This window comes from Corylus avellana, chromosome 4 (assembly GCF_965113065.1).
Source record: "Corylus avellana chromosome 4, dhCorAvel1.hap1.2, whole genome shotgun sequence".
Lineage (NCBI taxonomy): Eukaryota > Viridiplantae > Streptophyta > Magnoliopsida > Fagales > Betulaceae > Corylus > Corylus avellana.
This window is the reverse complement of record NC_142493.1, coordinates 4580296-4604349: the sequence shown is the minus strand read 5'-3', so window position 1 is coordinate 4604349 and position 24054 is coordinate 4580296. Positions and strand designations below refer to the sequence as shown.

The 24054-nt window shown below is 36.5% G+C and overlaps 3 protein-coding genes and 2 pseudogenes across 4 annotated transcripts; all 5 read right to left on the bottom strand.

Annotated features, from left to right (window-relative positions):
• Positions 1-3447: 3447 nt before the first annotated feature.
• Positions 3448-4269, bottom strand: LOC132164949 (protein CHLOROPLAST IMPORT APPARATUS 2-like; annotated as a pseudogene).
• Positions 4270-6987: 2718 nt separating this feature from the next.
• On the bottom strand, positions 6988-8837 carry LOC132177882 (non-functional pseudokinase ZED1-like). Its single transcript, XM_088515480.1, has 3 exons — positions 8832-8837; positions 8150-8303; positions 6988-8119 (listed from the first exon to the last, which is right to left on the bottom strand). Exons 1-3 carry the CDS (start codon positions 8835-8837, stop codon positions 7260-7262), a joined length of 1020 nt encoding a protein of 339 aa, XP_088371606.1. The 3' UTR covers positions 6988-7259.
• A 2005-nt stretch (positions 8838-10842) lies between these two features.
• On the bottom strand, positions 10843-12858 carry LOC132177883 (serine/threonine-protein kinase ZRK1 pseudogene; annotated as a pseudogene). The gene is made up of 2 exons (XR_015912002.1): positions 12613-12858; positions 10843-11896 (listed from the first exon to the last, which is right to left on the bottom strand). The product of XR_015912002.1 is annotated as a serine/threonine-protein kinase ZRK1 pseudogene (transcript).
• A 666-nt stretch (positions 12859-13524) lies between these two features.
• Positions 13525-14342, bottom strand: LOC132179135 (thymocyte nuclear-like protein). Its single transcript, XM_059591780.2, has one exon. The coding sequence runs from the start codon at positions 14339-14341 to the stop codon at positions 13751-13753; it is 591 nt and encodes a 196-aa protein (XP_059447763.2). The 5' UTR covers position 14342; the 3' UTR covers positions 13525-13750.
• Positions 14343-18558: 4216 nt separating this feature from the next.
• LOC132179450 (phytosulfokines) lies at positions 18559-19206 on the bottom strand. Its single transcript, XM_059592180.2, has 2 exons — positions 19030-19206; positions 18559-18919 (listed from the first exon to the last, which is right to left on the bottom strand). Exons 1-2 carry the CDS (start codon positions 19189-19191, stop codon positions 18794-18796), a joined length of 288 nt encoding a protein of 95 aa, XP_059448163.2. The 5' UTR covers positions 19192-19206; the 3' UTR covers positions 18559-18793.
• Between the last annotated feature and the right edge of the window lie 4848 nt (positions 19207-24054).

Below are 24054 nucleotides of genomic sequence, written 5' to 3'. Positions count from 1 at the left end.
AAATTGGACACATGTCGCTATTTAATTGGCGCGACATGTCAATTTTAAAAAATTTGTTAGTTTCTTTGTGTTTTTTTTTCTTTTCTAACCATGAAGAGTGATTAGGCCTGGGTATCGGTCAAAACAGTCCGGTTTTGGCTCTTATCGGTTATTAACCAATAATTTTCAGTTAAACAGTCTATTAACCAATACTGGACCAATAAGAATTTTAACCGAAATTATCGGTTATAACAGTACACGGTTAAACGATTCGGTTTAACCATGAACTTTATATTGATTTATTTTATTGGGTCAAAATTGAGTTTTTTTTACTTTTGAGAGCCCAAATACTTTTTGTTGGGCTAAAATAACTTATTAAAAATGAGTTGTTTTAGGGTCCAAATAATTTTTGTTGGGACCCAAATATTTATTTTTTGGGCTAAAAATTGAAGTTTTTTTATATTGATCCACCACAACTATTTTTTATATTATAAAATACATTTTTCCAAAGCAAATGGACTAATTAACATAATGAATGCTAATTAAACTAACAAAACTAGTTAATGAAAAATGATTTCACCAAAGGCAAAGAAATCTCATCCAATGCCATCACAAAAAAATAAATAAATAAATAAAACCTACCCAAACCCAAATTAAGATAAAGTTACATAGGTATATATATAATTCCAAAACTACATCGTTTTGACATCCCTACTTAACGGTTTATATCGGTTAAACGGTTAACCGATATGGAATTTCTAACCTGACCGATTAGCATACCGGTATAAAAAATTTAACCAATAAGGATATCGGTATATCGGTTACGATTAATATCAGTTCGGTCGAAACAGGTACTTGGCCGGTAATCGGTAATCGATTAATCTGCCCACCCCTAAGAGTGATTAATTACGTTTTATAATTGAGTGAGCAATTTGTCAAAACTTCAAACCACATAAAGCAAAAAAGTATTTATCCCTTTCTTTATCTATTTATTTTTTTTTGAAGTGATTTATCCCTTTATTTGATAAGGGTTACTTATTTTAAGAATAGTAGCACTTAGGATTATGATTAGTTGTATCATTATCATTATCATTTTCGAATTAAGCTTATTGTTAGTTTGATTGTTATTTTTATCTTATTGTAAGTCTATTTAAAGGCATGCAAAATGATAATAAAATTATCCAAGAAATTTCTTTTTGACAACTTAAATTGTTAAGCGGTCAAGTTCTGTGACACCCCATAAAGTTAGTCCATATTGAGAATATGACTAATTCTAATTGAGTGAATAAATTATAGAGGTGTTAAGTTCCATAATGATTCCTTAATTATTACGTAAGACTAAGATTTATAAGTGATTTTATGATTGGTTGGGATTGCCGCATTGGATTCCGATCATTGTTTAGTGTGCCAATGTGGAGTTGTCCCCTCTTTCAAAGTTTGTTCGAACAAGGAGCACCCCTCACTAGGGAGTTGCTTATATATATATGCCCCAGCCTCTCTTCCCAATTATTGGTTTTCTTTGATGTTGATTGGGCTAGCTACTTAGATGATTGCACGTCTATTAGCGGGTTCCCTTTTTTTGTTTTTTTGTTTTTTTAATTGCTCTAATATGATCTATTACAGCTCCAAGAAACAGACAATTGTGGAGAAATTATGCAGTATAGAAGAATGAGAAATTATAAGTTGTTCACACTTACAAAACCTTTAAAGTTAATACAAACTCATCTAGACAAGTGACCCTTATTGCCTTCTACCTCAGTAGTTCTCCCAGAACCTCATGAAACTTCTTCTATTGACTTCCCATGCTAGAACCTTTGACAAAGTTCTTTGATTCTTGATGAAAAAAAATCACAGCAACACTCTAAGAGAAAATAGCTCTAAAGCTCTAAAGCCTTAAAATCCCCCATCTTAGCACAATATAGAATTTGCCGCCCTTAATTGCTTGAAAAAATAGTGCTTTGAAGATCCATATATATAAGCAACTAAGAATTAGGTTTCCTTGCTGAATTGGAAAACCTCAATTTGAAAATTCCAAGGTGGTTGTGTTCGGACGTTGCGTACTCATGTTTGAACGGACCTAGGGTTTTTAAGAACTCAAAGCTGAAATTGGAAGCCCTAATACAGCTAAAGCACACGTCCGTTCAGACAGTCTTGATTCTCACTCTAACGCGGTTAGATTAAAATCCTTCTTGACATGCCTCATTCGAACCACCATCGAACGGCCTTGCGAAAGCAGCTCTCTAGATTCACTATGTGCATCTCCCATTCAGACGGCCTACCAAACATGCAGCAAACAAAGCTCTTGGGTTTTACTGTGGACCGCATCCGTTTGGACAGACCTGGGAACGAGTTGCAAATGGAGCACACAACCTTTTCTTAAAACATCAGCAGTTTGGACGCATAGCGAACACTCCAACGAACGAGGCTCTCTAAAATAGTACTGAGGCTTGCCGTTCGAACCACATCGAACGTGCTTGCAACCTAAGCTTCAAAAGATGAAGAATTACAAAGTTTGAGCACCGGATTATCCAATATAAATAACTAACGATTGGGTTGAAAAAGCTTTATTCAATTTAATCTATTAACGTGATATCTATTTTTAGAACATGTGATTCTCACATTTATTTTTAATAGGATTAACAGTAAAAATCACATACTTTAAAGACATTCATCAATTTAATAAATTTTGTAAGAGGAATTTCAATTTTTTTTTTAGAAGACAAGTTTATCATTTTTATATTACCCTTTCATAGATGCTCAAAATGCTTAAAAAAGAATATCTCATTGAATAATTTAGAAAATATAACTCTTCATTGAATAATTGTTCATCGAATACATAACATTGTATAGGCTATCTAGTTATTCTAGTGGACTTAGGATAAAAGAGAAATATTACCTATAAGATAGCACAAAGATAGAATAAATCAATACAAGTCTAGAATTACTAAGGGCATTATCTTGATAAGAGATATTCCGAAAGAGAAGTGCTATGTACATACTCCCAAGTATTCGCTTCGTGAAAATGATAATTTTCATTGCTTGAAAGTTTGTGTAGCATTTCTCGTTCGAGAATACAAATTCTTCTTACAAACGGACTTGGATAAATAACTTCTTGCAAATAGACGTGGAGAAGGAAACTTCTTGCTGATGGAATTGGAGTTTGACACAAGGTGCTCTCTCTTTGCAGATGGAATTTTCATGAATCTTGGCTTGCATGATCTTTAATTGAAAAATAAAAGGCAATAAAAATAAGGGGAAACTTCACTAAGGACCCCCAAACTTCCACCCGTTTTGAAATACACCCCCTGAACTTCAAAATCTCTCAATTTAGTCCCCTGAACTTTCAATTGCTCTCAATTTGGACCCCTCCGTCTAAATCAATCGTTAACCTCAAACGGAAAATGAAAAACGTGACCTGCACGTGACTTTTTTACATGAACTACCCATTATACCCTCATACTAACTGTGTTAAATGTCCAAACTACCCTTTTCGAAAAAATCCCAAATTAAACCTAAAAGTGAAATCTCGTTCTTCAACTCCATGGCCGGCGGCTTTTCGACCTTCTTTTTCTTCTTCTCTGCAGAATCTGATGAATGCCTGTGGAATTTGGGAGAGATTTGGCGGATATCCACCACTGGAAAACTCCACCAGTTACTCTCATCAACATGTCTCAAAGCTCTCACTCCTCCTCCCCTGCTCATCTCAAAACCCATTTCAAATTTCACACCGAAACCCAAATCCCATTGGAAATGGATTCCCATACTAGGAATTCTTTTGGCCACCGCTACAATCCCATTTCTTTTTAGAAATCAACTTCCCCTGGGCTCTAGCATGGATTTTCACAGAAATTCGTAACCTTGGATTGGATTTGGAAACTGGGTTTTTCTTCGATTGGTTGGTGGAGCAGGAAACTGGAACTATCGATGACCCGAAAGGGCAGAAGCAACTCGGACGACTTGACCAAGAAATAATCATTTTGTGCGATGAATTTGCGAGCCTTTTTGAGGTGTTTGGGGGAGAAGATGCTGGGGTAGGCCGTGGAGAGGACGGCTGTAGCTTCGTTGTAGTTCTGGTTGGGCTGCTTTTGAGAGGTTCGGGGTTTTCAAGTGGAGATTGCGAGCGGGGAATTGCTCGATTCTGACAGAGTCGAAGAAGGGGAAGAAGAGTGCAAGGTTCTGGTCGATGTTGACGGGGATTTGACGATGTCATGTTCGAGAGCCAACATTTTTTCCGGGAAGGTTCCGGCGAGCTTGGGAAATCTCTTCAGAGGGTATAACGGGTAGTTCAATGGTAAAAAACCACGTGCAAGTCACGTGTTTAGGGTTCCGTCTGAAGTTAACGATTGATTTAGACGGAGGGGTTCAAATTGAGAGCAATTGAAAGTTCAGGGGGCTAAATTGAGAGATTTTGAAGTTCAGGGAGGGCATTTCAAAACGGGTGGAAGTTTGAGGGTCCTTAGTGAAGTTTCCCCTAAAAATAAAGACACTAAATGGCTATAGATAAATGGCTCTGTAGATAATCCGTCATATTCAGCACCAAGGAAAGGTCATATGGACTTCTCAATCCGCCTGAGCTCTTTTGCCACATCAATCATATCAGGCCTTTCGTTTCCTTTGTTTCGGGTGCATGCCAACGCTAGAGTCAAAAAAGCTTCCACTTGTTGCGCTTGCCCGTCTCCCCCTCCCTCCCTCAAAATATTGGGATCCACAATTTTAGTCCCCCGCTTATTTACAACATGATCTTTCACATATCTAACTAATGTCTGATATTTTCGACATTATTTACTAACGCAGGGCGTTTTGACATCACCCTTTCATAGATGCTCAAGAAGAATTTCAAGTTTCATTCACTCAACAAACAAAATCGAGTTGCTTTTACACTTGTTTTCTTTGTTTCATTTCTAATTGCCATATTTTCTCATCATATATATAGGGGCTTCTCGATCATTTGTGCTCAACCTCAAAACTTTGTACACAAACAGTACTGCCCAGCATTATTATTGAAAACAATAAGAATACTGTCTTCATTCTTCAATCATGTGACTCTTAAGTTAAAACTTCTCTTATAGTTTCAGCATTGAAAGCGTGCCACATTACATTTCAAAAGAGCCTAAAGATCGAAGCAGTCTTACATAAAACCCCCAATATCATGCCAACACTAAGTTGAAGAAATTCCAGCAGACTTTTCAAATAAAAGATAAATAAATAAGAATAAGAATAAGAATGAGACCGACAACAACATCAGTGACTGCTATCAACTTAATCAGAGGAAGACGATGAGAATGCTCGGAGGCTCAAGGTCCTGAGAAACGGGCGGTTCAAGAGCTCTGCGAAACGAGGTCGTATCGGTGCTAGGGTTTGCATTTGCAACGGACTCATCCTCTGAAACACAGACTGCATAGATAGAAGCCGTATTGGCTTGGTAGTATTTGAAAACTCCGTGAAATCCTCGGGCGTTTTAACCCTTTTCAACACCTTAAAAGGCCGTGTCGTTTTACTAGAAAATCTTACTCTTAAAAGGTAAAAGTGGCCGTGTGTTCTTTGCAAGCGATTGTTGTGAGAAGCTAATTAGTTCAGTTCAATCTAATTTACACAAAATAAAATAAAATAAAATTTAGTTTAACCTTAAATTTGGTTCAAGAAAGTGCATCATTACCGTAGGGCATTTTTGATATGGACAAAGTTTTCTTCCCAATTAATTTTGAGGAAAAATGGGTTGAAAATTTTCAATTTATTAATGTGGTATCTGTTTTTAAAACATGTAATTTTAATAGGATTAACACTAAAAATCACATAAATTTCAATTTCTTTTTAGAAGAAAAGTTGATCCTGTTTATATTTTACCCTTTCATAGATGTTCAAAATGCTTTAAAAATATTTCTGTCTTAGTTGTTTGGTACTTGGTACTTGAAAGGAAAATCTCATTTCAAACAAAAATATCTCATTGAATAATTTAGAAAATATAACTCTTCATAGAATAATTGTTCATCGAATACATAACATTATATGGACAAGGATTCTCTCCAGTCCAAAATGGACCGGAGAAGATCCAGTTGATGGCTAGGATCTCTCCTTAGAGATCCTAAATCCATCAACCCGCCATGTGGCACATTAAAAAAAATAATACTATTTTATTATTTTACTTTTAAAAAAAATTAAAAATTAAAAACAAATATAACAAAAAAGAAGGGTGGCTGGCCACCCCATGTTGGCCACAGGGGGTGGCCGGCCACCACATATGGGGACATGGGGATGGCGTCGCCACCCCCATGGGCCGGTTGGGGGCCACCCCCATGGGCCAAATCAAAAAAATAAAAAAAATAAAAAATTGATTTGGCCCTTGGAGGTGGCCGAACCACCCCCAAGGGCCATGGGGGTGGCTTAGACCACCCCCAACCGGCCCATGGGGGTGGCTGAAGCCACCCCCAATGGCCAAGCGATGGCCCTTGGGGGTGGATCGGCCACCCCCAAGTGCAATGCCACCCCCAACCGGCCCATGGGGGTGGCCGAAGCCACCCCCATGTCCCAATATGCCACCCCCATGTCCCAATATGTGGTGGCTGGCCACCCCCTGTGGCCAACATGGGGTGGCCAGCCACCTTTTTTTTTTTGTTTATATTTGTTTTTAATTTTTATTTATTTTTAAAAGTAAAATAATAAAATAATATTATTTTTTCAATGCGCCACGTGGCGGATTGATAGCCTTAGGATCTCTAAGATCCTATCCATCAACTGGATCCTCTCCGGTCCATTTTGAATTGGAGAGGATCCTTGTCCACATTATATAGGCTATCTAGTCATTCTAGTGGACTAAGGATAAAAGAGAACTATTACCTTAGCACAAAGATAGGATAAATCAATACAAGTCTATAATTACTAAGGGCATTGTCTTGATAAGAGACATTTCAAAAGAGAAGTGCTATGTACATACTCCCAAGTATGCGTTTCGTAAAGTAGCAATGAAATTAAAGTACATATAACATCAAATGATAATTTTCGTTGCTTGAAAGTTTGTGTAGCATTTCTTGTTCGAGAATACAAGTTCTTCTTGCAAACTGACTTGGAGAAATAAATTCTTGCATATAGACTTGGCCAGAGAAGGAAACTTCTTGCTGATGGACTTGGAGTTCGACACAAGGTGCTCTCTCTATGCAGATGGAATTTTCGTGAATCTAGGCTTGCACGATCTTTAATTGAAAAATAAAAGACAATCAAAATAAAGACAGTAGATAAATGGCTCTGTAACCCGTCATAGTCTGCATCAAGGAAAGGTCATAGACTCATACGGACTTGTCAATCCGCATGAGCTCTTTTGCCACATCAATCATATCAGGCCTCGCTTCACCTTTCTCTTGGATGCATGCCAACGCTAGTGCTAAAAACGATTTCACTTGTTGCGCTTGCCCATCTCCTCCTTCCTCCCTCAAAATATTGGGATCCACAATTTTAATCATCTGCTCCCTTGAAACATGATCTCCCACATATTGAACTAATGACCGATATTTTGGTGCCCAACGAATATTTGTAGCTTTTTTTCCTGTTAGGAAAACAAGTAAAAGTACGCCAAAGCTATAGACATCACTTTTTTCAGTAACAGTGCCAGACATTAAATAGTCAGGGTCAGAATATCCAAATGTTTCTTTCACATCATCACTTGCATGAGATTGGTGAGGAGGAATTGTTATGGAGACTGAGAAGTTGCAGAGTTTAGGAACAAAGTTATGGTCCAAGAAAATTGAGGTGGGTCTTATATCCCTATGGATGACTGGCCTGAGAAGAGCAGTGTGGAGATATGTAAGTGCATTGGCAAGCTGCTTAGCAATCCGCAACCTAATCTTCCATGGCAGGAATTCTTCATCATCTCCAAAACGTCCTTGATAATTGAGAGGTCCATTCGTTGCGTATTCATGCACAAGAGCCGGTATAGGAAACTCTAAACAGCAGCCTAAGAGCTTTAAAACGTTCTTATGGTTACTCATCTGGGTTGCAATGACGATGTCACGTATAGCATAGGACCAAGCTTTATCCTCCTCCGGCCAGAAGAAGCTCGTGAACTTCTTAACAATGATTGGGCGATCATCTAGAGAACCCTTATACATAACATAAGTCACATTATCAACAACATCATCAGCCTCATCAACTATAATCCCCTCACATGGAATTAATGGACAATTTTGCATAATGTGACTTGAATCGAAGTTGTTTGTTGCTCTAATGAGCTCCTCAGCTGAGAAATTGCGAATGGTATTGCATTTTCCATTACTAGAAGCAATCAGATCCTCTAACAAAATGCCTCCATTTTTCAAAAATGATTTCTCTCTTTCCTTTTTTATTCATTCTCAAACAAAAAAGCCCACCTAAACTCTTGCTTGTCCTCTTAGACCCTGAATATATATAGGAAAAATAAAAAAGCAACTTTAAAACTGATGAAAGAGAGAAGCACATGATCAAATGGGAGTGCTCTGCCCCAAACGTATGACACTTTCATAAATGAAAAATAATCACTTTCATAAGTGGAAAAATGATAGAGCTACTATCATCTTTTACTACAATATCTCTATAGAGTGTCATCCTACAATATTTCTATAAACAACATTTTTATTTCGCACTTATTCCACAAAAATGACATGAGAGTCCAAACCAACCATTGAATCAGTCCTTAATATCCTTATTAAAAGTAATCAAAAGGTTTGTTGAGATTGCCACATTAATTTTGTAGGATATTTATAAAAAAAAAAAAAAAAAAAAAATGATATATAGCATTATTCATAAATACATGGAACTCCAATACAATTTTATTAGCAAAGGGGTTTGGGAAATAAATATGTGGATTTACGTATGGGCTTTGATACCTCCATGCTAATATATTTGCAGGATCCATGTTTTAAGGATAAAGAAAAGGTGCACTATAAATTAGATAATAGATAACATAATGGGATCCGAATTGCGTCTAGGTATTGCACCATGCAACAGTTTTAATATGAGCCGTTCATTTTTAATGAACAGTTCTGAAATCAACAATAATCATCAACAATAAAGAAAAAAGGGATGGAAGCCATCAGGGTGGCCAAACTATTCCCTACGCCTACTGGGGGCCCGACAATCGGGGGTGGCCGAACCAACATTTTCGTCACATAAGTAGTTCGGCCAAACCCCCTTGCTTTCATGCTTGCAAAACTATTCTTACCTCTCTCTCCTGTGTGCTGTTGAATTATATGCCGTTCATTTTAAATAAACATAATGAGGGTAAAGCCTCCCAATTTCTAGCCCCGTTTCTCTAATGAAGGCAAGAATCAACTGCAAAGTCTCAAGTCTTTGAGCATGACATGAAAAAAAATAAAAAAAACAAAAGGTTTACCTTCGAATTCCCACCCCACGTCGCAAAAAACAAAGAAAGAATGTATTAAATGATGGTTGGGAAGGGAAGGGGATCCGATCCCTAATAATAGAGTTTGAGCCAAGAGTTTCATTGGCTTGGCCTCCCCCAAACCCCAAAAAATGAATAAGCCGCTTCTACGTAAGCAATCAAGCAAAACTATAGGAGAGAGATAGAAATGTCTAACCTTGTCAACTTTTACAAGAGTTGTGCTATCTCTTGCTCGCCAGTGCTATCTCTTGCTCGCCCCTGCTGGACCGAAAGCTCTGTGTCACTTTAAGAATGAATGAGATACCCTTCGCAATTTCAACAACCAGAAAAGAAAAGAAAAGTAAAGGGTGTGTTGACGAACCACTGTTCTTTTTTGTTTTGCAGACGGCGTCTTCTTATCATTCAACATTCAAAACCGTGTAGAGCCCACACCGCAGTACGCCATTTTTTTTCTTCATGCATGTGATCTATATATATATATATTGACTAGCTTGCACTAGGAAACTACTACACCTCTTTCTAGTATATATATATATATATATATACTAGAAAGAGGTGTAGTAGTTTCCTAGTGCAAGCTATCATTTGCTGACAGCGTATTAGTTCATTTCCTAACTTAAGGCATTATAAATAGAGATATGATGCATGTAATCTCATTCTTACACTTTTAAGTCTACCAAATCCAACGGTAATTTTCACTTTCACTTACTAAGTGTGCAATTATGAGTGTTAGAGTGAGAGTGTAACATTTTTCAAATAAATATGACAATGATTATATATGTTCAAAGGAGGGGGCACCTACAGAGGGCTTACCCTCCACTTGTTTTTTTAAAAGGAAACGTAACGAGCCAAGTGTTACTGTAAATGTGACAAATTGACCGGGATTATGTTTATTGGATTAAATTATCTAAGACTCCTATTTCTCATCAATTGGGAGTGAGACTATATATAGCCTCGGTAATATTAAAAGTCACTTTTTTTATCCCATAATTATATATCCTATAATATCGATATGTCAGTTACAACCAACCCTTAATTTTCTTTCAAACAATGATTGATGCAAATGTTCGTTGAGATTGCTACATCAAGATTGTGAAATAAAAATGTAGTTTTCTAACAACCAATTCCATTTATCTTGAAGGACAAAATATATAGAAATTGATTTTCCCTGTATAAGCTTGGTTTCTTCCCAGTTTATCACTCTTTGGACAAACTCAACGTCCTTCCTTAGCTGTTGAGCTTGAGGGGATGTATAGAAGATATTGCTCCAAACAACACTGCTGTTTGATCTTTCAAAAATCAAGTTTACTCTGAATCACAGATTGATCAACAACCATAAGGGATAGAATCGACTCTAATATAATGATGAAAATTATAACATAGCTAGACATTCATTATGGTGTAAACTGTCTTGTAAAGCCTTAAAACGAAGTTCTATATATGAATATCAAACCTCACACTATTAATAGAACAGAGGAAACTAATTATTCTTCAAATATTATACCTTTACCCAATGAAAGATCAAATTAATTTCTCAATCCTCATGAGTTCTTTTGCCACATCAATCATATCAGGCCTTGCTTCTCCTTTCTCACGGGTGCATGCCAATGCTAGAGCTAAAAAAGCTTCGATTTGCCTTGCTTGCCCATCTCCCCCACGCTCTCTCAAAATTTTCCGATCCACAATTTCCCTTAGCCCATCAGTTCCAGCATTTTGTCTCGCATATCCAATTATTGAGCCCTGTGCCCAATCTAGAAGTCTAGCCCCTTTCCCAGTTAAAAAAACAAGTAGAAGAACGCTGAAACTGTAGACATCACTTTTCTCCGTAAGAGAGCCAGACTTTAAATATTCAGGGTCATAGTACCCATCAAACGTTCCATTCAGGCCATCACCTACATGAGATTGCTCAGGAGGGATTGTTATGGAGATTGAGAAGTTGCAGAATTTAGGAACAAAGTTATGGTCCAAGAAAATGGAGGTGGGTCTTATATCCCTATGGATGACTGGCCTGAGAAGAGCAGTGTGGAGATATGTAAGTGCATGTGCAAGCTCCTTAGAAATCCGCAGCCTAATCTTCCAAGGTAGAAATTCTTCATCAGCTCCAAAAGCTCCATTTGCTGCGTATTCATGCACAAGAGCCGGTATAGGGAACTCCAAACAGCAGCCTGTGAGTTTCAAAACATTCTTGTGGTTGCTCATCTGGGTTGTAATGACAATGTCACGAATAGCATGTGACCTAATTTCATCCTCCCGTAAAATACCCGTGCACTTCTTTACTATAAAAGAACCCTTATACATAACATGACGGATCACTGCAGGATAATCATCAAGCTCATCAACACATCCGTGATGGTATGGAAAATCTTGTATAATGCGATGTTGATCGAAGTTGTTTGTTGCTATGATGAGCTCATCCGCAGAGAAATCCCATTAGTAGAAGCAATTAGATCCTCTAATAAGATGGCTCCATTAGTCAGAGATGATCCCGCCCTTTCCTCCATTCCCAACTGCATGCAAGCCCACCCTAAACTCTAGCTTCTCCTCTTAGACCTTCAAAATATTGGGAAAACAGAAAGGCAACTTAAAAACTGATAAATGAGAAGCAAATGATAGATCAAATGAGACTGCTCTGTGTTAACGATATTTTCAACAAATCAAACACAAGCTTTGATACCATGAAATACTTTGAGATTCTATAATTTTATTAATGTCTAACAATGTATTTATACACGTACAGAGTAGATGTAATCTAAGTAAGTTTGAAATACAAGGAAATATCTATCCATCTATCTATACATTTGAAATACAAAAGAAACCTAAGTGAACTACCCGCTAAGGATATCTATAGTTTGAATACACAATACAATTGTCTATCACCTAGCTTCAAGAGTCAGAAGTGGATGAGGGCTCTGTTACTGCAGAATTGGAGCTTATCTTATCCAAGTGAGAGCTTGTGTTTGATTTGGGGGAGATACCGTTAACCCTCTGTCCCAAAGGTACGACACTTTCATAAATCAAAAATATCACTTTTTCTTAACTCCAAAAACAGTTTTATGGGGAGAAGGGGGGACAAGGATGCTCTCTATTTAAATGCTATTGGTCCATTGTCTAACTTAGAGAATTATAAAAAATTGCAATGTATACATACAAGTGTTAATCCTATTCCAGATGACTCAGCAACGTCAGACCAAGATGTTTGAAACTCCCAAGGAACAACACAGTAGCACGGCTCAACAAAAAGAAGATTATTAACAATAGATATATACCTGGCAATGGTGTTATCAACATTGAAGTCATTCTCTCCTATTCGAACTCCATCATGATCTGCTCAACATACTCTGCTTTTGGGTGTTCAAATGTGTAGTCTCATCTCATCACAGCAGATACGATTGTAACAAACTCTTATGATTACATTTTACAGATATGAATGTTAAGGAAGAAGACCAATCAGCCTCATCCACCAAGTCAGCAACTAAGTCAGCAGTACAATCACAATTGATATCTGCGGATAAACTCACTTCAGAAACAGATGAGAACTTATCTTGTGATCGACAAGATAAGTCATTCACTCTCAACAAGACCAAGACCAACTCTAAATCTTCAAGAATGCTAGCAGTGAAAATAGAGATCAACTTATTATCATTAGATAATCCATACTTATACGTTTGTATCTTTAAGTTATTATCAAGTTAGATTGTTAACTTGATAATTATCGTACTTGTAAAACTTATCTTGTAAAGCCTATTTATAATTAATGAGAATGCAGCAGAATAATTCATTCAGCCTAAAGCAAATTTAACTTGCTTTCTTTCAATTAATTATACAAGCTATTCTTGTCACTTAACCAACACAGTTCCCATCATTTCTTACAACAAGTACTCCTCTTTTTACTAGCCTCATCTCCTCACATTTAACCGCATGAATTTGCATATTTGTTCTGATGAAGTGTTATAACCCATTCAATTTCCAAGAGAGATGCTATCAGTAACGCACTCTAGACCTTCAATGTGGTTCAGTAGTCAACACTCATACCCAAACCTGAATCACTAGACATAGTTAAGTTCGCGTGGCTGTCTCCGAGGGATTTCTCTCCAACAGGAAATCTAAGCTAAAGCAGTTGCTAGCAGTCACCATAGATTAAACAATCAGCAAATATAGCAGCAATTTAGACAGAAAACTCAAAGCTAAAAACTCCTTTCCTTGCATCTACTTTCTAGACTTGTAAAACTTACATATCCCCAAAACCCAATATGCTTTCTCCCTTTCCACTAGCAAACCATAAACCAAAAAAAGCACTAAACAAAACAAGCTACACATACTTCCCATTCATTTTTGTTACAAAAAGAAGGAAGTCAGCATATTGGGGCAAATTTACAAACAACTATCGAGCACTTAATGCTGGGTCTAATCTTCTCCTCCTTCATCATCTCGTACAGGACCATCTTTCCCATCCCCTTCATACCCACTGCCCAAATCACAAACCCTTTCCCACACTTCCTCCGGAACCGGCACAACCGACAGCCTCGGTTGCCTAAACAGAGCAAAACCCTTCAACCCACGATCCCCCTTCATCTCCTTCAAGTCCACCGGGCTCCTCATCTCCCCAACAGCCTTCACGTCCACTGCACCACCGCCAACATCACCCTCACCATACCACTCTTTCACGACGGTCACCACGCCGACAACGCGGCGGGCCTTGGCGCCGGAGTGGTAGAAGAAGCAGAGGTCAGTGAGGTTCATGGACTTGAGGTGTTTCTGGGCTTGCTTGTTCTTGACACCGTCCCACTTGGTCACGCCTCCGTTGGCTGCTTGGTCCTCCCACGACCACTCTCCTGGCTCCGTCTTCAAAAGCCAGAACTGCTTGCCTTCGTTGCCCATTGTTGATTGTTCAGAGCTTTTTCTGTGGTCCATGATTTGATGGTTCTTGTCCAGCGAGTTCATATGGCGGGAGAATATCGCTTTTGGCGCCAGAAGGTACGGCTTATTGGCGTACATGTTAGAGTTGGGCCTTGTTCATTTGGTTAGTATGGGACAGAATTTGGATTATGAAGGAAGGGCGTGTCGGATAAAATTGGCCCATAAGTTTTGGGAGGATTTATTGGGCCGATAAGGCACCGAGGCCCGAGGGTGCCAATTATAGTGAATAATGCTACACTATTATACCTATTTATCATGCACATATCACACTAGTTGACATGACGTATTTTAAGGGGCTTACAATATCAACTATTTAAAAAAGAGGAAGATTGGTCGGTAAAAATCAATCATAGGATCAACACTTTAAAAGAAAAAATAATGGCTGATTTTAACAATTATGTCGTTTCAATTGTTTGATACTTGTATAACAATCTACTAAATACCGTTATTCTTTTTTTAAAAAAAAAAAAAACAAACAAAATTTTAAGACATTTAAAATACGTCAAGTTAACCAGTGTGAAATGGGTATAATTATTAAGTAATGCTACTGTTCACATCTATTGTACATTACTCAATTTGGCATTTGATTAAAATTTATTTAAAACAAGTCATGTCAACCAATGTAAAATGGATGTGAAGAGTAATATTGCTCAATTTGGCATATAATTATAATCGAGTTTCTTAATATGTGAAAAAATTAAAATTAAAAAAAATAATAAAAAAATAAAAAAAACCCTTGGATCCTTATATGTGGAGTGGCAAAAACTCAGACACTTTTTTTGATGAATTTCCGTAAAACTTGTTTCAAGTTATTAAGGTCAATAGATCTTGGTTTTATATAAAACTTGTTTCAAGTTATTAAGGTCAATAGATCTTGGTTTTATATATATATATATATAACTTTTTCTTTCAAATTTTTGTTTTTTTTTAATATGAACATATTAATCAACAACTTAAAATAAAATAAATACTTATAAAACACTTAAAACTACTTTCACCTTTTAATTCACATTAAAATTATATTAAAGAAAAAAAAAAATAAAACCGCCTAAAAGGGAATTAACAAAGAAAAGTACACAAATGAAATTGGACGTTCCCACCTTCCAAGGTAGGTTGAGACGTAGGCCGGCCATTGGATAAGGCCAGCCACAGAACTAGAAAAATCCACTGCCAGAAAGTTCCAAGACAAACCGACCTTGTCAACTCCTATAGAAATGTACGGTTTGGACGTAATCCCCATTTTTGACAAATAATAATATTATTTAATTAGTAATTAATTGAATTTGGGATGAACAAAGTGTGAAATGTGTGATTTGTCAATATTATTACATTGTGAGCCAACTGACACCCACCATTCTCCATTGTTGTTGTCATAATCATGTAGAAATGCCGCCGAATAAAGACACTAATATATTGCCTCTTATTTTTGGTCGTGTATGGTCCACACGGATGGGCTACCAATTTGTGTTTCTAGAGAGATTGATTCATGGATGCTATTATGGCCATGTCCACTTGGGGCATTAACTCCTTGAAGGTCATGCCCGAAATCTGTTTAGTCATTGAAATTTATGAGCTTTTTGGTGAAAATATTGTAGGTGGAAAGGTCAGCTCATAGAGTTCTTAATTGCTCCCAGCCTCAATCTCAACGGCAAGTTGGTGATTTTTTTTTTTCTTTTTTTAAAGCCCGTGGGGACCCATCGTGGAGATATATTTGAGCGTGACCATAATAGTTTCTATTTGTTGAAGAACCAATGTCTTGACATGTTAAGATAATAAGGGGGTGATACAAATTTGCGTAGAATTTACTCTTGAAAACCGACTTGCAATAGAGAATGTCTAAAAACTTACATACACATAGTTAAGACATGTGGGCAAGGACGGTGTCATAAATTATTATGGGTAGGGGCCAGGGGCTAAAAAATTTTACTGCTAGGGGCAAATACCTTAAAAATTTGTTGTTCTTAGGAATTTAGGGGGGCCATGGCCTATGCCTATCCCCCCTTCCCTTCGTCCCTGCATGTGAAACATTTAAGATCATAACACACCGTTACACTTTGTAGCCGAAGTTCACTGTGGCCCACTCTATTGACATTTACTCGATGATACTCATTCTTATTTGGTGGCGTTACTCATCTATATGTATTCAATAACTTAATAGTATGCACATACATAATACCTAGGCCTTTTAATTCAACATTTAAGTCACCTCTTTCCTGACTAGACCACAAAGCAGCAACTCATTCGATCATACTCGACGTGGTGGTTGTCTCTAATACCAGCTAGAAACATTGAGTATAACTCACCTTTAAAAATCAATTTATAAAAGAATGTGCAAGATACCCAAAAACCTATATAAGCATGATAAAAAAATTAGACATAAATAAAAATACGAGAGTAATGGCTACAAAAACTCCCTCAATTTATGGTCAGCCAAAGCTAGCCCCAACCCCACTAAAATTGTAGTTAAGGCAGTGGACATCAATAGTCATGGGCGGCAAGTTAGTGATTGAATGGTATAATTGTGATATTCATGCAACATATGTGGATGTGGTGCTTGGGTTTTCAACCATGAGTTGAGTACTTGAGTTGATAGCTCCTTATGATGCATCCTGTCCTTTTCTAGACATTGGGTGCATTGTGGTCATTAGCTAGTGAAAACTGCCAATATGGCTGCATAATTATTACATAATGCATGCACCTTCTTCTATGTATCTAGGTTAAGGCTACAAAGGGGCAACCATTGTCTTGTCAAAACATTATGTTTTCACAAAGAGTGCCTTTATTAAGAGTGCGTTTAGAATCGTAAAATTGTGCGTTTACTAAAGTAGGATAGATGGTGCTAATTTGAAAAAAAAAAAAAAAAAAAAAAAAAAGTAATTTTTTAATATATTTTATCTAACGTCTTTACGATTTAAAAAAAATAGCGATTTCAAAAACGCTATTTTTAAAATTGCACTTATTAAAACCACAATTTTAAACAAACCCTAATTCCAAAACCTCGCTTCACTTTAAATTGTAGGATGCAACTCGAGAACCAGTATTAGCTTTAAAACCTATCTAAAATTAAATTTAAGCCATTAAAAAAAAGCTAACGTTCCTATGAATATTAGCAAGAAAAATGTTTTGCGCAAAGCTCAAGACACATGGATAATAATGATAGAAGTTCAATTATTAGAACATTTTGCAAATCCCAAGTAGGCAAAATGACAAGGCATACAACAATGTGTTCTGTCATTTTAGGCCTGACTCCTCCTGCCTTTATGATCCATTGTGTAAGCATTTCTTTGTTTAAAGAAAAAAAAATATCTTTTTGGAACAAAGGGACAACGAAATTATGGAGGAAAAGTTAATAAAAAAAAGAATAGGGTAGAGAAAGGAAACAAGAATAGATAGATTAAAGTCAATCTTGATTATATTTTATGTATTTTATAAGATAGAGAAAGTTGATATCAAATCAATTTTCTGTTTGCTTTGTGCCACAAAACGCCATAATTAATTAGTATTCCACGCCTAGATCGTTGACTACACAGTAATTTCTATTCTTTCAAATAATATAATTAAGGGATAAGGCAAACAAGATTCACTACTGTCCACACATTTTTGTTGAGTTTCATACAAAAATTAAGACCTTGATTATCTTAATTTCTGTGTTAACTTATTGATAAGAACAAATGAATGAATTGCAGTAGAGACTTATGGAGTTTTGGCTTCTCTCCGGTTGAGAATATTGATTAAATAATTAATTTTTTTTTTTATTGATTTAAATTTTTGAGACAACTTAAGATTTAACAAGTCGCATGTTTTTTTTATAAGACTACATTATTTTTTAGTTTTTATTGAAAGCTTGATTATGTAGTCCTTAAATGGTAGATAAGTTGGTCAGACTATATGATTCAATGAAGGTTTTTATTTTTTAATGTTCAAATAAGTCATATCGAGATTGTATAATTAAATGGAAGGTAAAAATTACCTATAATCCAAATGTTGAGTCAAGAATATTTGCAACAATTATATATTTATTTAAATTGCTATCAACTTAGTCAGTTAATGTGTGAGAGATCATATGAAATTTACCTGTTTTATTTAAACAGATAAGTCTCATATGAACTATTTCACATTAACTATTCAAATTGCTAACAATTTGAATATATAATTAGCGTGGATCCGAACCCATGATCATACATGAAGCCTTTTGGATTTAGGTGTAGATCATCAATTTTGATGGTATTGCTCTCGCTCTCTCTCTCTCTCTCTCTAAATTTGCAAGTTTATAGCCAAGGGAGAAATCTCGTAAGTGTCAACCAAATTTGCACAAGAATATATATAATCGAAAATCTGGATAATTAATCTCTATAAATAAAGACAAACTCTTTCCTACAAGAAAGAAAAACAAAACAGTGTGCGGTATAAGACAATGATAAACTAGCTTCTAAGCTCTTGAAACAGAACCTATTTATGGCAGCTATTACTTACAAATCAAATTACAGGAACATAAATAATACTATAATAACCCAGAAATTATGACAAATTTCATGGCTTATGCTTCTGCGTGTAGATATAATCAAGATGAGCTGCAAGTGTTCTTCTCTTCAAGCACTCTTCTTCCCCAACTCCTTCACAGCTCTCCTCCTCCATTGCCTTCTCTACTTCGACATCCTTCACAAAAGAGATATCGAATATGTTAAGCAAAACCAAAATATTCATGGGAAAACTACTATTTGGAATAAGCTAATTAATAAGAAATGAAATCATATGAGCTATCATACCCCATGTTGAGTTTTCATCGGAGTGATGCCAGAAAATACAGGCTCTGGCCGGGCGGTGGCAGAGGTTAGTGTGTAGAGGAGGAGGAGGGCCACCATGCAAAGGGTGCTGACCTTGGACGACATTTTCTTCCTCTCTAGAAGTGTCTGAGGCACACTAGACATGGAAATGGGGGACTGTGTTGGATGAATTTATAGAGATGTCTTGAGGAATGATCAGGGGCAAAGATGGAATTACAAAAACTAGATTTTCACTCTACTTATTTAATGGAAAAATATTAGTTGTAAGTTTAAAAAAATAAACATAAGGAAGGTACGTACGTAAAAGAACATTGAACGGTCCCAATTAGTGGAGTTGCCCTGGCCTTGTTGAAAATTATGATAAAATTAATATTTCTAGAAGTGTGATCAGAGCACTCCCACTTTGTCAACAGTCGTTCCTTATATATATATATATTCATTTTCTAAATCAACTCTATATATTTATCAAGAAAAAATGTTATGTGAAATACTCCCACTAAGCTCGCCAGCATCTCAATCTCATTTCGATGCTGATTAGTTTGCGCATAACCTTAATAGATGGTGCTTCTATTGACCAAAGTAAAAGTATTTTCATTTTTTCTTTGCCTCCTATGATTCCGATTCTGACAACAACCCCGGCCGGGCTAATTTTGCCCCTTCCCTTTTTTTATTTGCTTGTTTATGTTGTTTTGTGTGTTGATGTAGTTGACCACACCATCTCAATCTAGTCAAGGAAGATACCTACAAAGGCAAACAAAAGATAGATATGGGCGATTCACTAAGAGTTGCTAGCAGTAGACAGTCTGATGCCTAAGTTAGTAAGATAATTTATGAAAGAGTAGGAACTGAAAAGATGAGAAGAGAAAAAGTGTGTACCTTAGACGTAGGGTATTTTATCTCATTTACAGGATTGTCATAAATAAGGCGAGTAGGCCAAATATGAGAGATATTGGAGATCACGGGTCTTGTATAGAAGGTGGCGAATCATTTTGGAGATCTTTCTTTTTGGATAAACCTTATTGATTCCCTTTTTTATAGGATCAGAGATGGTTCATTAGTTGGAGGTCCATCGTCCAATGGGGTGTCCGAAGGGCACGTGTCAGCGAGGCACTCGGTCCCTACCAAGGGACAAGGAGCTTCGATGGGGCAATGAGTCCATAGGATTTGGTAGACCTCAAATGGATTGTAATATTCCACATCACCATTGTGTATCATTTACTAAAAAAAAAAAGACCGAACAAAAAAGGTGTTTGGGCGTATGCTACTTTAAAATTTTCAATTACAAGTTCACGAATTCATCAACTTTTTTAGAGCAATTACTTGGTTCCCAAGTATTGGTATCTAAAAGGCTCCAACTTTACTAACCTTTTGGGAGGCATTATGGGACTTGAGTGCACTCTTTGAATTGTTAAATCACCTTAGTGTGCAACAAAAGATGGTTTTTCCATCACGCCAAGCGAAACAAATTAAGGCATTAATTAGTGGAGAAGGATCATGCTTGGAATCCAATTCTTTTGCTATTGTCAACAGCTATTTTATTTGGTCTTCTTGCCCAACTTCTGTCATGTTTAATAGTACAACGTTCACATGCAGAGATATGGTGTCAGAAGTTGACCATATATGCCTATGATAATCAAACAGGGTGTGAAAGGATCGATCATGGAGAAACAACAAATGATTTTGTGTGAAGTATTTCTATGTGCTTTCGGCCGGGAGATGTTTTCACACATTCTCTAGTATAAATGGAACCATTTTCTCACCTAGTCTCTTTTACTTTATTTTTCATATAAAAAAAATGGCGAATGAAGAAAAAAAAAACGTGTATATTTTTGCAAAGCATGCAAGGGAGTGTTATTTGAAAACATGGAAAATTAATTCACGTGTTAAAAAAAATGCATGCCAAATTACACGTTTTGAAACCGTCAAACCAACAAATACGAGTAATTGTAGGTGGCCTACTTGTGTCTTACTAAGAATAATGTGGCTATTAAAATCACCATTGATCTTATGATTTGTTATTATTTAATTTTGATCAGAGGGTAATTTTAATAGCCACATCATTCTTAGTGAGACACAAGTAGGCCATTTAAAATTACTCAAAAAATATTTAATCGTAACTTACAAAATCATTTGATCAATTAACGACAACCGTGATTAAGGAAATAGATTCGATTTGGCTCGAAATTAATTATTGGTTTGAGCAATTAGACAAACAATAATGAGATGCATCAAATACAGGGAACAGGATTGTGATGCCCAATTATGATGATTTTTTATTACCCATAATAAAAACATTATCATGATTTATGGCATGGTATGGTGGAGTCATGTACAAGAGTCAGTGGAACACAAGCCTGGAGATGAGATAGGGCCCTTTATTCGATGGATTTTTGCTCATAATTGATCTTCATTCATTCTCTTTGAAGGGGGTGAAGGATCAACAACGGCAACTTGAGGCATGGAAAAGCATAAAGATCGAGTGGATCTTCTTTAAGCATTAATTAATGGTTGGCTGGTGGGTTTGGTGGCTTAAAAGTTGGAAGAGAAAAGTAAGAATCTAAAGCATGAAAATGTCTTTGGCAATGAAGGAAGCTTCTCATTTTACTACTTTTAGGATCAATTTTAGCTCACTATCCCCCTTTTTTCTACCTTCACCGGTTCTTTCTTCAAAGGACAACGGTGCATTCGTTCCAACTTCTAGGTTGTTTTAAATGTATTTATTTAAATAATAATAATAATAATAAGAAAACTGCACTTGCCACTTCTGATCTTTTATCACTTTTGTAATCAAACTTTTAAATTTAAAAAGTGTCCATCTTTTAATTTTTTTTTCAATTTCACTCATCCGTTAAGATTTTCAATATCCATCTTTTTTTTTAAGGAAAAAACAAATATTGCAAGGATTTAGGCATTGGTCAGGATTTAATGAAATTTGCAAAAATACTCACGCGAATCTTTTAAAAAATTAAAAAAAAAATTAAAAATTAAAAATTAAAAAAAAAAAAAAAAAAAAAAAAAAAAAAGGTACTTTGAAAATTTTGATAGGATTTAAAATATATATATATCCTAATGAATTGATGAAATTGAAAAAAATTAAAAGATTGATACATTAAATTAATATTTTTTAAAATTTAAGAATATAATTGCAAAAATAATAAAAATCCCAAGCGATAAAGAGAAGTTTCTCAAAAACACTATTATCAAACAAAGCCATAGTCGTTATCGGATAAAGCGTGTATAGTTGAAATAATTGATTAACACCAATAGCAAGTTGACAAATTTATAATTGGATTCTTCTAGATTCAAATTCTACGATTAGAATAAGGTTTATTCTATTTGAAAACAATATTTTTATCTCTTTCCGGTTATTACCCTTCTAGAACAAATATATTTTTATTCTAATTTTTGACAAAGCCGAGCTGGATTCAAACTAAAGTCTTATTTGGCTATAATTCAAAGTTCGGTTCTTTAGTCAATCACAAACTATTTCACTTGATTCATATGGGATAAAGTTTTCTGCCGTCGGTTTAAAAGTGTCATGTGTTCGCACATGCTTTTTTAGAGAAAAATTTCAAAGTAAATTGGGTGTTTTGCACTTGCTTTTTTAGAGAAAAATTTCAAAGTAAATTGGGTGTTTTGCACTTGCTTTTTTAGAGAAAAATTTCAAAGTAAATTGGGTGTTTTGCACACTCGAATAAGAAACAAACACTTATGCTTGAAACATCAAAAAATAATATAACTCTTTACACCAAATAATTTTCCTTCTCTTAACAAAATACTTCATTGATAAAATACTCATTGACAAAATTACTATCTTGGTTGGTTTTAGAGACTTTGATATTGAGGACTCGGAGGTGAGTGTAAGGTTCAATGGTGGGTGTTGGGTGTTTGGTTATAGGGCTGACAATTTTGACACGACCCGCAAATCCGACACGAACACGACACGAAAAAACAGATATTAGGTTTGGTCTTATTAAGTTCGGTTAATTTCATGTCTAGTGGGTCTACGCAGCAGGTTTGGTGGGTCGACTTAGGGCCGGCAATTTGGACACGACCCTCGAATCCGATATGAACACGACACGAAGTTAACAGGTAATGGGTTTGGAGTTATCGGGTTTGGGTCTTAATTGGATCTACCCGATTAAGACCCGGATAAAAATCGTGTCTGGCGGGTCGACCCGCCAGACACGTTTAAGTTAACAGGTATGGCGGGTTTCGAGTGACCCGCCAGACCCGTTAACTTATTTTTTTTATAAAAAAAAAACCACCCCAAGCGTAAGCCCAAGTGCCCAACCCGCAAGTGCAACTAAAAAATAAGAATAAGTGATTTAGACATTCAGTGAATAACAAATAAAAAGTGAAACCCTAAAAAATCAAAATTTCCTAATTTCCTAAACCCGAACTCCCTCCCTCTCAGACACTCACGCTCAGTCGCTCACCCTCGTCCCTCACGCCCTCACGGTCACGGCCTCACGAGCTCAGCCCACTACCCCACCAATCGCCACCCGCCAGCCCCCCCCCCCCCCCACCGGCGACGCCTCTCTCTCCTCTCTCCCTCCCCGGCGGACCGGCACTCCCTCTCGGCTCTATCTCCCCTGCATCCGCCAGCTCCCCCCAACCAAACCGGCGATCGGTCACCACTCACCAGACTGTCTCTCCTCTCTCCCTCTCCAGCTATCCCTCTCCCTCTCGGCTCTATCTCCCTCTCTAACATCCATGCTTCTCTATATTTTGGTCTTTCCTGCACATTCTTGTCCATTTAATTTTTTATTTTATTTAATTCCTTGTAGATCTAATGCTCAAGCAGCTCAACAAAACAAGCATGTTAGTTGCTCAAATGGCTTTTCTTAGTTTTCTGCATATTTTTCGGATCGGGTCGGGTTGAATTACCTGTTTAACGCATGTGTCGTGTCAGGTCGTGTTTACCCGATCTTACCCAGTAATGTTAAACGGGTCGTGTTGGGTTACTCGGGTATTTTTCGTGTCATAATCGTGTCAAACCCGTTA

Bases quoted from the DNA above. Each gene is read 5' to 3' on its own strand.
- LOC132179450 (XM_059592180.2), bottom strand. From the start codon at position 19,191: ATGTCTAGTGTGCCTCAGACACTTCTAGAGAGGAAGAAAATGTCGTCC. The intron at 18,920-19,029 runs GTATGATAGCTC...TCTTTTGTGAAG, and splicing joins CGATGAAAACTCAACATGGG to GATGTCGAAGTAGAGAAGGC.
- LOC132179135 (XM_059591780.2), bottom strand. From the start codon at position 14,341: ATGTACGCCAATAAGCCGTACCTTCTGGCGCCAAAAGCGATATTCTCC.
- LOC132177882 (XM_088515480.1), bottom strand. The intron at 8,120-8,149 runs GTCCATTAATTC...AGGGGATTATAG, and splicing joins AAGTCACATTATGCAAAATT to TTGATGAGGCTGATGATGTT.